The 14,575-nt window shown below is 44.9% G+C and overlaps 1 protein-coding gene across 2 annotated transcripts in view; it reads right to left on the reverse strand.

The window, feature by feature from the left end:
• The window catches only part of ZFAND6 (zinc finger AN1-type containing 6), a 78,808-nt gene that overhangs the window by 34,112 nt on the left and 30,121 nt on the right, over positions 1-14,575 (reverse strand). For both annotated transcript variants that reach the window (XM_077318055.1, XM_077318054.1), the window contains exons 3-4: positions 13,498-13,609; positions 10,627-10,736 (exon numbers count right to left, since the gene is read on the reverse strand). In XM_077318055.1, coding sequence (XP_077174170.1) covers positions 10,627-10,736; positions 13,498-13,609 — 222 coding nt within the window. The remainder of the gene's footprint in view (positions 1-10,626; positions 10,737-13,497; positions 13,610-14,575) is intronic.

Consider the following 14,575-nt stretch of genomic DNA (forward strand, 5'->3'; position numbering starts at 1 on the left):
CCCAAACTAGACAAGTCCTAATTGTTCAATTTTGTGTCGGTCCATGCTTCGTATTATAATCAGTATACAGGTATACCTAGCACTATATTCTTTGGGTGATAGATAGATAGATACATTTACAAAATATAAAATACTAATTTGCAGACAGTTACATAAAATAAAAGAAACTGTATAAAAATATAAAATTTAAGAACAAAAACCGAAACAGCATACAAAGTGCACGAGTGTTAAGAGGCTGCCTTAGTGGTTATAACATTGGCCCTTATTTTCCTTGAAGCCAAGGCAAATAGGGCGGTTTTATATGTTACATCATCAACCTGGTCAGATAAAAGGTAGATTATCTTTTCAGCAGCGGAGTGATGGTTAGAACCCCGTAAGATCTCATTAAGGAATTTGGCTCTGGGTTGAGCATAAAGTAAGCAGTCAAAGATGTAGTGGGGTAAATCCTCCAGAGCTTGTGCACCACAAATACAAAAACGCTGTTTTTTTGGTGTACAGCTAAATCGGCCCGCCAGTACCTCTGTAGGCATCGCTTCAAATCGAAGTGATGTAAAAGCTACTCTGAGATTGTGGTTAGTGATCTTCATTAGATAGGAGGATCTGCGGTGGTCGTATTTAAAAATACCAACGTGCAGGAGCGTCAAGCAGGGATGTGTGTTGGCTCCCCTGTTGTTTAATTTATACATTAACAACATTGTAGAAAGACTCTCTGGCCCACAATTTGTTTCTCCTACACTAGGAGGTCAAAAAATATCTATTTTACTTTACGCAGATGACATGGCCCTAATTTCCCTCAGAAAAATTGGGATGCAAAGACTACTACAACAACTTGGTGCTTATTGTAAAGAAGAAGGTCTTAAAATAAACTACGATAAGACCAAAGTAATGGTCTTTAGAAAAAGGGCCAAAAAGTTCTCTTGGAGCATATCTGGAAATTCTGTTAGTCAGTGCAATTCATTTAAATATCTGGGTATCACATTCAGTGAGAGGCTGAATTGGAAACTTCATATGGACACCATTAGAGCCTCTGCAACACGCCTAGTGGGCACTATTCTGAAGTTTTATTACACAACAGGAGGCTTCCTCATCGATCCAGCCCTCAAATTATACAAGTGCAAGGTCATCCCCCATCTTTTGTATGGAATATTCTTTGGGTGAAAGTTTTAAGCAAATATTGGTCCAGCTTGCATAAGAGCCATGCAACTGTCTTTTCCACAAGCAAGGAAACAAAACTGCACTCATTTGTAACTGTTCATTAAGGGAATTTCTGTGCAGGCACACATGGAACTGTGCTTCTGCAGGCCTGCCGTGGAAAGGAGCTATCGAACTTTTTCTCAATAGTGTTAATTCCCAGGAGTGTTCACCCTTCCCCTCACAGAAAAGAGTGACTTTCCCCCCAAAAGTTGAATGAGATGGGAGGAGTTAGCAATCTTCCATCCGTTCTCCCTCCCCACTAAGGCTAAATATGAAACGCAAGGTTAGCAGCCCACAGTGGGGAAGGAAGGACTGATATGTGCCTGCACAGATAGCCACTCATTGAACAACAGTCACAGGTAAGTGCAAACTTGTTTTCATGTTTGTGGCCTCTGTGCAGTCCCACATGGGAGAACAGCAAGATCAGTCACCATGGAGGACACTGGGGTCTATTCAGCAAAAGATTGATTCTAGTACTGCTTTCCCCATAGTTGTCTCTCTACAAATAATGGCAGACAAATGTGGATGGCAAGGACCACATTCCTGTGCTGCAAATGTCCTCCAAGACATCTGCCCAGATGGGAAGGCAGTCGAGGAGGCCTGGAGTGTGTTGTGGATCTTCAATCTACTTTGGCCACGGAGTATGCTGGTCTAATAGCAGACACGAACCAAATAGTCTGTGACGAAGCAGAACTACCCTTTCTGACAAAGAGGGCTTGCACTCGAAAGCTCATGCCCCGAATAAATCTTTGTTGGTCTTAAAGGTGCAACTGGACTCTGACTGTATTGCAGCCTTTCTTAGGCCACTAAAACAGACAAAAAGGTTCCTACCCTGCCTGAAATCATTAACCCTGTCTAAATAAAAAAGTACATCCCTACACATGTCTAAAGTCATTCAGATGCTGAGCTCCTGCACTCTAATAGCCAAAGTCACAACTACTAAACAGGCTGTCTTATATGAAACCATAGAAAAATCAGACATTGCTAACTGTTCAAATGGTTGTCAGGATCAGGCCATCTGATCTTTGCCATGATTTGTGGCTGACCAGAGGGACTCCATCTTGGTTTGATGTGTGCTGTTGGAAGAACCTTTTAGGACTCTTTTTATAACCCTAAGCTGTTTGTCACTACTCTGTGCTGTCCGCTCCATGCTGTGCTTCAGTCTTACAAATGTTTCTCTGTACTTTGTTATCAGGAAAGGAGGGCCTGTCTTACACCCAAGGCCAGACTGCCTGGCGAGGGCCGGGAAAGGTGCCCAGGATGGCACCTATGGGAGGGGGGATTTCACTCCCTGGGAATTGTGCGATTTTGGGCGGGAAAGAGCCACTAAAAGTGCTTGCTGTCTATGTATTGATCAGAATTGACTATGATCGTTGAAGTGTTATGAGCTGCTAACAATAAAGCTTTCTATTAACCCAGAAGCAACGTTGTTAGTCTGTCTGCCTTTGACAATGTTTTATAAACAAACTTTGATAAAACTAAGAAGAAGAAGAGATGGTTGTTTTGTACCGTGCTTTTTACTACTCAAAGGAGTGGCTTACAATTGGCTAACCTTCCGCTCCTCAGAACAGACATCCTGCGAGGTAGGTGAGACTGAGAGAGCTCTGAGAACTATGCCTGGCCCAAAGTCACCCAGCTAGCTGCATGTGGAAGGGGAGTGGGGAAGTCTACCTGGACCGAGCAGTGATATCAAGGCTCTCTCAGCCTCACTCACCCCACAGGGTGTCTGTTGTGGGGAGAGGAATGGGAAGGCGACTGTAAGCCGCTTTGAGCCTCCTTCGGGTAGGGAAAAGCGGCATATAAGAACCAACTCTCCTTCTTCTTCAGGAATATCAGGGCTCTCTCAGCCTCACTCACCCCACAGGGTGTCTGTTGTGGGGAGAGGAATGGGAAGGCGACTGTAAGCCGCTTTGAGCCTCCTTCGGGTAGGGAAAAGCGGCATATAAGAACCAACTCTCCTTCTCCTTCTCCTTCCCCTTCTCCCCTTCTCCCCTTCTCTCCTCCTCCTCCTCCTCTTCCAGATTAGAGGCCAACACTGTTAACCACTATACTCAAGGTGGCTCTCTAAAGACAAATTCTACTGAGGGAGTCACATACGGGTGAGTACATATTTTTAAGACTATTAATAAACACCTTGATTTAAACATAAAAAAAAACAGAATGTCCCTAAGCTCAGTGGTCCCCAACCCCCGGTCCGGGGACCGGTACCAGTTCGTTGATCAGTCGGTACCGGACCGCGGCTCCTCCTCGTCCTCCTCCCCGGCTGCTGCCTCGAGGGCTGAGAATACCCATGGTACGGTGGACAGACCAAAGGGTAGTGCACGGAATTGAAAATGCCTATTCCTGTACACTATACAGAATCTCAGATATTGGGAATAATAAATCTATTGTTCACTAGTTTAAATAATAACGGGAACCTTACCTGAGATGAAAAAGGGGCTACCAGAATGCAATGTATGCCCTCTGCCAGAATCTTACTTAAAGGTAAAGGTATCCCCTGTGCAAACACTGGGTCATATCTGACCCATGGGGTAACACCCTCCAGCGTTTTCATGGCAGGCTCAATACGGGGTGGTTTGCCAGTGCCTTCCCCAGTCATTGCCGTTTACCCCCCAGCAAGCTGGGTACTCGTTTTACTGACCTCGGAAGGATGGAAGGCTGAGTCAACCTTGAGCCGGTTGCTGGGATTGAACTCCCAGCCTCATGGGCAGAGCTTTCAGACTGCATGTCTGCTGCCTTACCACTCTGCGCCACGAGGCTCTTTTAGAATCTTACTTAATACTTTGCTTATGAGCCCCAATGGGGGGAAATACAAAAAAGAGGCATCCCATCCAATGAAGCCAGAATTCGGGCCTACCCCTGCACTTGAACTACACAGAGTACATTTGGAATTCTCACTTGTAGTGCAGAAATCCATGGCTGGAGTCCCCCAGAGTTCAAAAATGGGTTGCAAATACCCAAGTAGCACTGATGATAGGTGTGGAGAATGCAAATATGCCTTCCAGCCCATCATATGGATCATGTCCTTGTGAGCTAAAAGATCAGAGCAAATGTCCATCTGACAAAAAAAAAGGGGGGGGGAGAAACAAAAAACCCAACCTGAAATGGAGTTGCAAACCTAAAAAGGTTGAGAAAGCTACACCTTGATATAATATAGATACATTACATTTGAATTTTATTTATGGAGCTCAAATTTATAAAAATATTAAAAACAATAAAAACAGCAGGGAGTGACACTTTTTCTGCAGTATCCCTGGCCCACGACATAATTGACCTTTCAACAGGATAATTACTTGATTATAAAAATCATTGTATACAATCCCTACAATTGTATATAATCCCTCTTGAGGACAGGACTTAATCAGTGTAACTAAGATTTCACACTTCTAAAATATTCCAAGATCTAAAAGTGTTATAATTCCATGTAGTCCAAGAATTAGGATCTGCCAAATGCTGAGGGGTTCATTGTCCACAGGTAATAGTATATTGCAAAAGCACATACATCTGCCGTTGCTCTACCCCTCCCCCAGCCCAAAGCAGCTCAAGAGTGCAATGCCCACCACATTCACCCTCTCCAAAATGACGTTGCTTTGTAGGAGTGGCAATTTTTTTTACAAGTCCAATCAAAGCAACACAGAACAAGCACAGTAACTGTGAAGTACCATTAAAAAAAAAAAAAGATGCCTACATGGGAATCAATGGGAAAGAACTCTTGCTACCTGCTACTGAGATAAGGTTAAGAAAACATGCCTTTTACATGTATACCAATACATATGGGCATCTTAGAAACTACCTTCTTATCTTAATGATTTCATTGTTGAAAGCATAACCAAGTTCTAGCTTAACCTGAAAACCATCCTGAATGGTTCCTCCGCAGCAGAGAAAGAATACTGAGGTAGGTAATACATTTAAAAGCACTGGGAAATAACAGACTATAGAGAAATACATCCCTATCTTTTTGTGTTCCACAATTCAGTTTCACAAAGAGCATTTTTGCTAGCTCACTTAAAGAAAGGCAGGTTTAATAAAGATCCTTGTTTCCCAAAGGCTGTGCCCTCATGGGTGTCCCACTCCAGATAAAGGTAAAGGTATCCCCTGGGCAAGCACCGAGTCATGTCTGACCCTTGGGGTGACGCCCTCTAGCGTTTTCATGGCAGACTCAATACGGGGTGGTTTGCCAGTGCCTTCCCCAGTCATTACTGTTTACCCCTCAGCAGCAAGCTGGGTCCTCATTTTACCGACCTCGGAAGGATGGAAGGCTGAGTCAACCTTGAGCCGGCTGCTGGGATTGAACTCCCAACCTCATGGGCAAAGCTTTCAGACAGCTGCCTTACCACTCTGCGCCACAAGAGGCTCATAATACTCCATTACACTGGATCATTTAATCTTAGATTGTCCTCGTTTTGAGAGTTGTCACCCAGTTTGAAGGGTTTCCTTATGCAAGTCTAATATCTATCTAGGTGGGAAAGACTGAATGACTGAATGAGAAAGTCCCTGTCATGATGCTTGCAATTACACTGATCTTAATTCGGATTTTAGCTGCCAACTTGAAATGGATGAATGCTACAACTGCTGTCACCATATATGATGGTCTGTAACTGTTTTGTTTTGTAAACCTGGTTTCACACTGTGACTGTATTTTAGTCTTGTTTTAGTCTTCATTTCTGTTATGCCAATCTTTAATCTGCTCCTGCCCCTCAGAACTCAAAAACTGAATTTCCAGATCCTCTCATCTATGAATAACCTGCAGCAATATAAGACTTCTAATCATGTCCAATCAGAAAGGATAGATCTAATCCCCTTAATGCTATTTTCTGTTGAACTGATGCTGGACCCAGTTGGACACAAAAGGATCTTCCAGTAAATTGGAGAGCAGACTCCCCTGACGGGTCTTAAAGTACAACCTAAGCCAGTACTTAAAAGCTTGCTTCTACGCTCTTGTTGCAATCAGGTACTGCCAGATGACCTCTGCTTAAAAACTTCTAAAGAAGGAGAACCCACCACCTCTCCAAGAAGCCCGTTACACCCGGTCCCTGAGCCTCGCTCTCCCCCCCTCTGGTCCCCAGCCCGAAAAAGGTTGAGGGGCACTGCTCTATATGACCACCTTTCAAGTACTTGAAGATGATTGTCTTCTCTCCAGGTTAAACGGACCAAGCTCCCTCAATCTTGGGTCTCCAAACCCCTCACCATCTTTGTTGCTCTCCTCTGGTCATGCTTCAGTTTGTCTACATCCTTCTTCAATTGCGGTGCCCAAAACTGAATATCGTACTCGAAAGCTTAGCCAGAGTAAAGTGGTACCATCACCTCACACGATATTTTGATACAACCCCAAATCCAATTTTCCTTTTTAGCCACTGAGTCACACTGCTGACTCTTGTTCAGGATCTGGTCTACTAAGACCCCCTAGATCTTGTTCGCACATACGACTGCTAGGACAAGTCGCCCCAATCCTATAATGATGCATTTAATTTTTCCTACCTAAACACAGAACTGTACGTTTATCACTATTGAAATTCATTTTTGTCCAGTTTTCCAGCATGACAAAATCACCCTGCAGCGTGATTCTGTCTTCTGTTGCATTTGCTACCCCTCACAGTTTAGTATCATCTGCATCTCAGGAGAAACTGGAACATTCTGATGATAGTTTGTTAAATTCTATTTCATAGCCATGGGAAATCACCACTTGGCCACAAGTCTGCCTGGCCCTCCCACCCAGCTTCCTTGAGGAGGGTCAAGACATCCTCCCACCAGAACCTGGTGAAAGTCATGCTTTCCAGGTCATCATGTCTCAGTCAAACCTATCGTTTCTTAATATCTCGGTCTGCTAAAAACTAAGATTGAAGCCTCCTCTCTTAAATCCTACTCTGGACAGGCCCCAGTTCGACATCTATGCAAGGTGTCATGTGTCTAAAAGAATATCCTGAAAGGGTCTATGACCATCCTTTGAAACATATATGGGCAATACCCTCTTGATCTCTTGATGCTCCTAATACCTTTACTAAGGAATCTCCAAACTGTCTACTTCCTTGAAAGGGACACTACAGATTTTGAATGGTAATTGGCCTGCCAGGCCTTTAACCACAGAAAAAAAAAAAAGTTGATTTTTAGACCCCACTTTTCAGCACCCAAAGGAGTCTCAATGCAGCTTACAACTGACTTCCCCTCTTCTCACAGACACTTTGTGATTTCATAGGATCATAAGAGTTGGCAGGGGCCACACAGGCCATCTAGTCCAGCCCCCTGCTCAACGCAGGATCAGCCCAAAGCATCCGAAAGCATCCAAGAAAAGTGTGTATCCAACCTTTGCTTGAAGACTGCCAGTGAGGGGGAGCTCACCACCTCCTTAGGCAGCCTATTCCACTGCTGAACTACTCTGACTGTGAATTTTTTTTCCTGATATCTAGCCTATTTCATTGTACTTGTAGTTTAAACCCATTACTGTGTGTCCTCTCCTCTGCAGCCAGCAGAAACAGCATCCTGCCCTCCTCCAAGTGACAACCTTTCAAATACTTAAAGAGGGCTATCATGTCCCCTCTCAACCTCCTTTTCTCCAGACTGAACATTCCCAAGTCCCTCAACCTCTCTTCATAGGGCTTGGTCCCTTGGCCCCAGATCATCTTCGTCGCTCTCCTCTGTACCCTTTCAATTTTATCTACGTCCTTCTTGAAGTGAGGCCTCCAGAACTGCACACAGTACTCCAGGTGTGGTCTGACCAGTGCCGTATACAATGGGACTGTGACATCTTGTGATTTCGATGTGATGCCCCTGTTGATACAGCCCAAAATGGCATTCGCTTTGTCAGAGCTCTCTCAGCCCCACCTACTGCTTTGCACAAACAGCTCTGTGACTAGCCAAAGGTCACCCAGTTGCATGTGGAGGAGTGGGGAATCAAACCTGGCTCCCACTCTTAACAACTATATGTGACGTGCTGCTGAAGCTATCCTAGATGAGAAGCTAACTGAACCTAAAGTGGTATCTGCTTCAAAAGTAGAAGCTTTCAGGAGTCTGTTTGCCCCTTCTAATAGTCTGCAGTAATTTTCACACTATTGCAGCTCGTGAGACACCTGAGACTGTGGTGGATGCCCTAACTGCTACAGCTATTGCCTCCTGAGCTTTGCTTAGAGAAGTCTCTGCCTTCTTTTCCACGGTGTCCCTGAGGTTTCCTTCTCCATACTCTCTTAAGAGACCTGAGGTTGGTAAACCTGTAAAAGGCGTATCTACCAGAGGGAACTAGAGGATCTCCTCAGCATAGTCAGTTAAAGTGTTTTAATAAAGGAAGGATATTGTTTATTAATCATGGGCTTCTGCTATTCTGCTCTTATCTTTTATTCAAAAAAACGTCTGGGAGTGAAAACTGCTTTTGGACTGAACCAGTCCTTGGAAATAACTTTTGGTTTCCCTTGGGACCATATATATTTTGAGGACCTGGCTTGGATTCCTCAAGCAGTGGGGCCCGTTTTAAATCCAGAGCTGTCACTGACTTGACCAGGAAGTTTGTTAAGGTAAAGGTATCCCCTGTGCAAGCACCGAGTCATGTCTGACCCTTGGGGTGACGCCCTCTAGCGTTTTCATGGCAGACTCAATACGGGGTGGTTTGCTAGTGCCTTCCCCAGTCATTACCGTTTTACCCCCCAGCAGCAAGCTGGGTACTCATTTTACCGACCTCGGAAGGATGGAAGGCTGAGTCGACCTTGAGCCGGCTGCTGGGATCGAACTCCCAGCCTCATGGGCAGAGCTTTCAGGCGGCTGCCTTACCACTCTGCGCCACAAGAGGCTCTTTAGTTTAGGAAGTTTAGGAAGTTTGTTAGCAGATACTAATTCATTTGTTTCGGACAAAATGTCATTATTTGCCCTTGCAGCGAAGAAAATAAGGGCCAGAGTGGTGCTGCAGAGAGCAAGTACCTAGAGGAGCTATAGGATAGGTGGGCATATGTAGTCTGGAAATGCTTTTATGGTGTTAAGTGATTGTTGTCTGAGATTGCACATCCTTTTTATTACTGATTTGAAATGTTTTGAATCCTTTTATATTTTCCTTTTGTATTGTAATGGCCTACATGCAATAAAATCTGACTTGACTTGACCGGCATGAATTGATAATCCTCTACTTAAAAAAAAAATCTCACTGAGGGTTCAGGAACCTGCATCTCTTCCTCCTTCCTCTAATAAAACCTCCCTCTTCTTTTGCCTTGGGCTCATCTTCTGAGGACCCCCCCCCCACAGGGCTACTACTAGTCCTATCTTTTGCTGCCTTAGTAGCCCAGGAGGGTTGATTACCTATAGCAGCTTGGGTCTCTTAATCCTCTTGCCTAGGAGATGGTGTAGAGCAGGGGTAGTCAAACTGTGGCCCTCCAGATGTCCATGAACTACAATTCCCAGAAGCCCTTGCCAGCATTCGCTGGCGAATGCTGGCAAGGGCTCCTGGGAATTGTAGTCCATGGACATCTGGAGGGCCGCAGTTTGATTACCCCTGGTGTAGAGGAACACCTTCAGAGGGTTGTCTGAAAATGCCCCCTCCATACTAAAGTTCCTCTCACATAGCTTGCCTATGGAATCGAAAAAAATTCAGGTGGGCATTTTAAATTGGAGCACTTTGATTACATTATCCATCTGCTGGTAGGGTCTGGATTGCTGCCTGCACTTCTGCCCAAGCCTCCTGCAGTATGAGGTTGGACAACTTCGCTCTATCTCAGAGAGACAAAATGGCTGCCGATGACACCTCCAAAGAATCCTCCACAGTCTCTGCAGTGCTTTCATTTCCACACAGTTTTTTTCTGTTGCTTCCCAACTCAGCTTGGTGTTGATTACTTTAAGCAAATGATTTGCAAACATCTTTATTCAGCCTAGCTCTGAAGCTCATTCAGATTTAAACGGCTAGCAATACAGAATTTGACTCCCTTTGATCAGGAGTAGTCAACCTGTGGTCCTCCAGATGTTCATGGACTACAATTTCCATGAGACCCTGCCAGTGTTTGCTGGCAGGGGCTCATGGGAATTGTAGTCCATGAACATCTGGAGGACCACAGGTTGACTACCCCTGCCTTTGATTGATCAGCAAGCTTTAAAAGCAGTGAAATTAGAAATTGAGCCTTGATTCAGTGGAACTGCCTTCTCCAAGAAAAATGAGAGCATTTAGAGATTCTCTCTTAACTGTTGAAAGAAGGTTGATTTTCTTTTATTATCCGCAAACTCAGTACAATACCCCCTATAGAAACAGCCTGGACGTTAGGATGGCACACTTAAAATGCCCCCTGTCCACAAGGTCTCTTTTTAAAGCTAAGGCTGCTGCAACTTAAAAGAAGAAGAACTCACTGGCATAATTCAGTTACTGAAACTCAAAATAAACAAAGTGATTTTTCCCTGTTGCCTTAAACTGTGCAACAGATTGGGGGATGGGGGGGGGGACACAGGATGGGGACAAGCTCATATACTGACCTTGTTGTACATCTTCTCTTTCAGGAACTGTTTTGTCCACTAATTCTGTACTTTCCACTTCAGATGACGTTACTGATTCTGCTAAGAGGGAGGATGGGCTTGACACGGGGCTGAAATGAAAACACCCACACGCTTTGTTATTCAGACAGTAGTTTCAGCAAAAAAAATAATAATAAAGATTCAGAGCACTTAATTAGAGACCACCATTTCAATGGCCTATTAAAGAAAGGGGGCAATCTGCTTTTCTGCAACTATTCAGAAACCTAAATATTTCTGTTAAAAATGTGCATCACCAAAAAGGAGACAGAGGCAGGCAAGCTCGATGGACCCACAACTTTGACGAATTACTTGGAAAAGGGATGAAAAAATAATTATGATAACAGATACAGGCAGCATGGCATAGGCTGGTCTTGTCAGATCTTGGAAGCTAAGCCAGGTCAGTACTGGGATGGGAGATCACCAAGGAAGATTCTGCAGAGAAAGGCAACGGCAAATCACCTCTGTTTTACACTTGCCTTGAAAGCCCCTTGCTGGGGTTGCCGTGCCATTTGCTGTTTAACAGCACCTATTTAAAGAAACCAAGCCTACAGGCCTTCACTGGGAAGGATGGTGATCCTTGGCTGCTGAGTCAGCGTCCACTGGCAAGCTGAGAAAGCCAACAATAGGTTGTGATTTGTGGAGGGTAGGTTGAATACTGTAACCCTCAAAGTAAGGAGGGTCAGTTAGAATCATAGAATCCTAGATTTGGAAGGGGCCATACAGGCCATCTAGTCCAACCCCCTGCTCAACGCAGGATCAGCCCAAAGCATCCTAAAGCATCCAAGAAAAGTGTGTATACAACCTTTGCTTGAAGACTGCCAGTGAGTTACAAACTAAACGTTAAGTACTGGCTCTGTAAGAAGGTCCATCCTCCCTCAAGCTAGATGCCCATAGAAAGAAAGCCGATAACACTGACAAGCCTTCCTAAGGGACACTCCGCTCTTATACACAGTACACAAGCACCGAGGTTCGGCAGAGTGGAAGTGAAACTCACTACGAAATAAGGATGCCCAGTTAGGGCTTCGCACAATGTGGGGTGTGAAGAGCTTTCTCCCATTCTCAGGGCATGCACAAACATTAGACTCTGCTAAACTGGACAAACAATGGACAGCAAATCCATATTAAGCCAAACCTAGGGGAAGCCACCGAGGCGCCTGGGATTTAAGAAGTGTGTTAGAAGACCCTGACCAAAGGGAATAAGCACCACCACATTTCTACGCCATCCAAAAAGGACCTCAAATTCATTTATTTTGCTGTCTGCAGTTTCCAATACGGTGTTTCTAAGACCACATGCAATATTTTTTTGGTGGTGGCATTATAAGTGGTACTTTTTATCATTTTTATTAATATTTTCCAGGTTGATTGTGTGTTGAACTGAGCTGTCTATATGAAACCACTTTACACCAACTCTCTGCCATCGGTATATCCTCCGATTGACAGCAATTCTCCAGGGACTCAGGCAGAGAGAGGCCTTTCATTGTAACTGCCTAGGAATGAGCTCAGAATCTTCTGTATAGGGACCATGTGACGTGCTACTGAATCTTTGATCTCTCCTCTTTGAGACATTCCCTTCTTTCCCTCTTTGGCCTATTCCCTTCAGCACTGCAAATGTCCAGCAGCCTTCTTTACCTCAGAAATGTCTGCTGATACCTATTATTTACTTCATTTATACATCATTCTTCCACCATAAGGATATATAATTTTAATGGGGATATAAAGTTGTGTTTTATGTGGAGTTCATACTATGTAACCTGCCGCAAGACAGCTTGCTGGGAGGGGCGGGAAATAAATCCAATATTACTAATTAAAAAATAATAACAAACCCACCAGTCAAGATTTCCTTGAAATAACACAAACAGGAAAGGTGGAAGGGCTGACTGCTTAGTATCATAGAGTTGGCAGGGGCCACACAGGCCATCTAGTCCAACCCCCTGCTCAACGCAGGATCAGCCCTAAGCATCCTAAAGCATCCAAGAAAAGTGTGTATCCAACCTTTGCTTGAAGACTGCCAGTGAGGGGGAGCTCACCACCTCCTTAGGCAGCCTATTCCACTGCTGAACTACTCTGACTGTGAAAATTTATTTCCTGATATCTAGCCTATATCATTGTACTTGTAGTTTAAACCTAGCGATCCCCAACCTGTGGGCTGCAGACCACATGTGGTCCTTCAACTAATTGGAGGTGGGCCCCGAAGGACGCCTTCTCCCCCCCCCCCCGGCCCTTTACTTCATCCCCCCCCAGCCTTTTACAACACACTTCATTGTTGTGGCGTGTCTGTATCTTATTTTGAAGGGATGTTTAAACATTACCATAGCGATCAGAGAGCGCTAGGGCAGTGGTTGAGAGTAGAGGAGTAAACTACCCCCCCCACCGGGCCTCAGTAAAAGGCGTTGAGTGGTCCCCGGTGAGTGGTCCCTGGCGTTGAGTGGTCCCTGGTGACAAAAAGGTTGGGGACCACTGGTTTAAACCCATTACTGCACGTCTTTTCCTCTGCAGCCAACGGAAACAGCATCCTGCCTGCCCTCCTCCAAGTGACAACCTTTCAAATACTTAAAAGAGGGCTATCATGTCCCCTCTCAACCTCCTTTTCTCCAGGCTGAACATTCCCAAGTCCCTCAACCTAATTCATAGGGCTTGGTCCATTGCTTCTGATTGATCCAGTCCTCATTCCAATTAACAATGCCAAGAACTTGCCAGCAGGATGGAAATGGCGTGGCTTCCTGCAGTTACCTCCCCACCTCAAAATGCAGAATCCCGAGGCCATACTAGAAAATGAGAAGTGACAGTAACACACACAGTTTTTTTAAACTCCGTGGCATTGGCAACTTTTACCTTGGTTGCATAGGCAGTACAGGTGTGGAGTCTAGTGTTGATGGCGCTTCCTGGATGCTGCCTTCAGTGCACTGAACAGGTAAAGACTCAGAGAGACTATTAACAGGAGTGGCTGAAAGAAGAAGCATCAGTGTTAAGGCAGCATTTGGCTGTGCTAAGAAGACACTTGGTTGAGACCAGGCACAACCAACAGCAAATGAAGGGCCCTTGCTCCCCTCCCTCTTAGACAGGGGTAGTCAAACTGAGGCCCTCCAGATGTCCATGGACTACAATTCCCATGAGCCCCTGCCAGCGAATGCTGGCAGGGGCCCATGGGAATTGTAGTCCATGGACATCTGGCGGGCCGCACTTTGACTACCCCTGCTCTTAGAACTCCACCGGAGTGCTCTGGACCTGTTTGTACCGTTTACTGTATCGTTGTTTACACTGTTTATTGTTACAAGTACCTGTTATTAATATTACTGTATGGTTATTCATTTGTTATAGATTGTTTTATGTATCGTTCATATGTTCCATGTAAACCGCCCTGAGCCTCCGGGGAGGGCGGTATATAAAATAAAATAAATAAACATTCATGGTAGACTTTTGAGAAAGTGATTACCTTGCTGGATCAGGGGAAAGTGTGACATAGTTTATCTGGCTTTCAGTAAAGCTTTTGGAAGAGCCTCTCGTGGCGCAGAGTGGTAAGGCAGCAGACATGCAGTCTGAAAGCTCTGCCCATGAGGCTGGGAGTTCGATCCCAGCAGCCAGCTCAAGGTTGACTCAGCCTCCCATCCTTCCAAGGTCAGTAAAATGAGTACCCAGCTTGCTGCTGGGGGGTAAACAGTAATGACTGGGGAAGGTACTGGCAAACCACCCCGTATTGAGTCTGCCATGAAAACGCTAGAGGGCGTCACCCCAAGGGTCAGACATGACCCAGTGCTTGCACAGTGGATATCTTTACCGTTAAAGCTTTTGATAAGGTTCTACATGATATACTTGTAGATAAGTTGGTAAAATGCGGTATGGATCCTAATTCTGTCAGGTGGATCGATAACCGGTTGACAGATCGTACCCAGAGGGTACTTGTTAATGGTTC

This window comes from Paroedura picta, chromosome 18, assembly GCF_049243985.1.
Source record: "Paroedura picta isolate Pp20150507F chromosome 18, Ppicta_v3.0, whole genome shotgun sequence".
NCBI classification, from domain to species: domain Eukaryota; kingdom Metazoa; phylum Chordata; class Lepidosauria; order Squamata; family Gekkonidae; genus Paroedura; species Paroedura picta.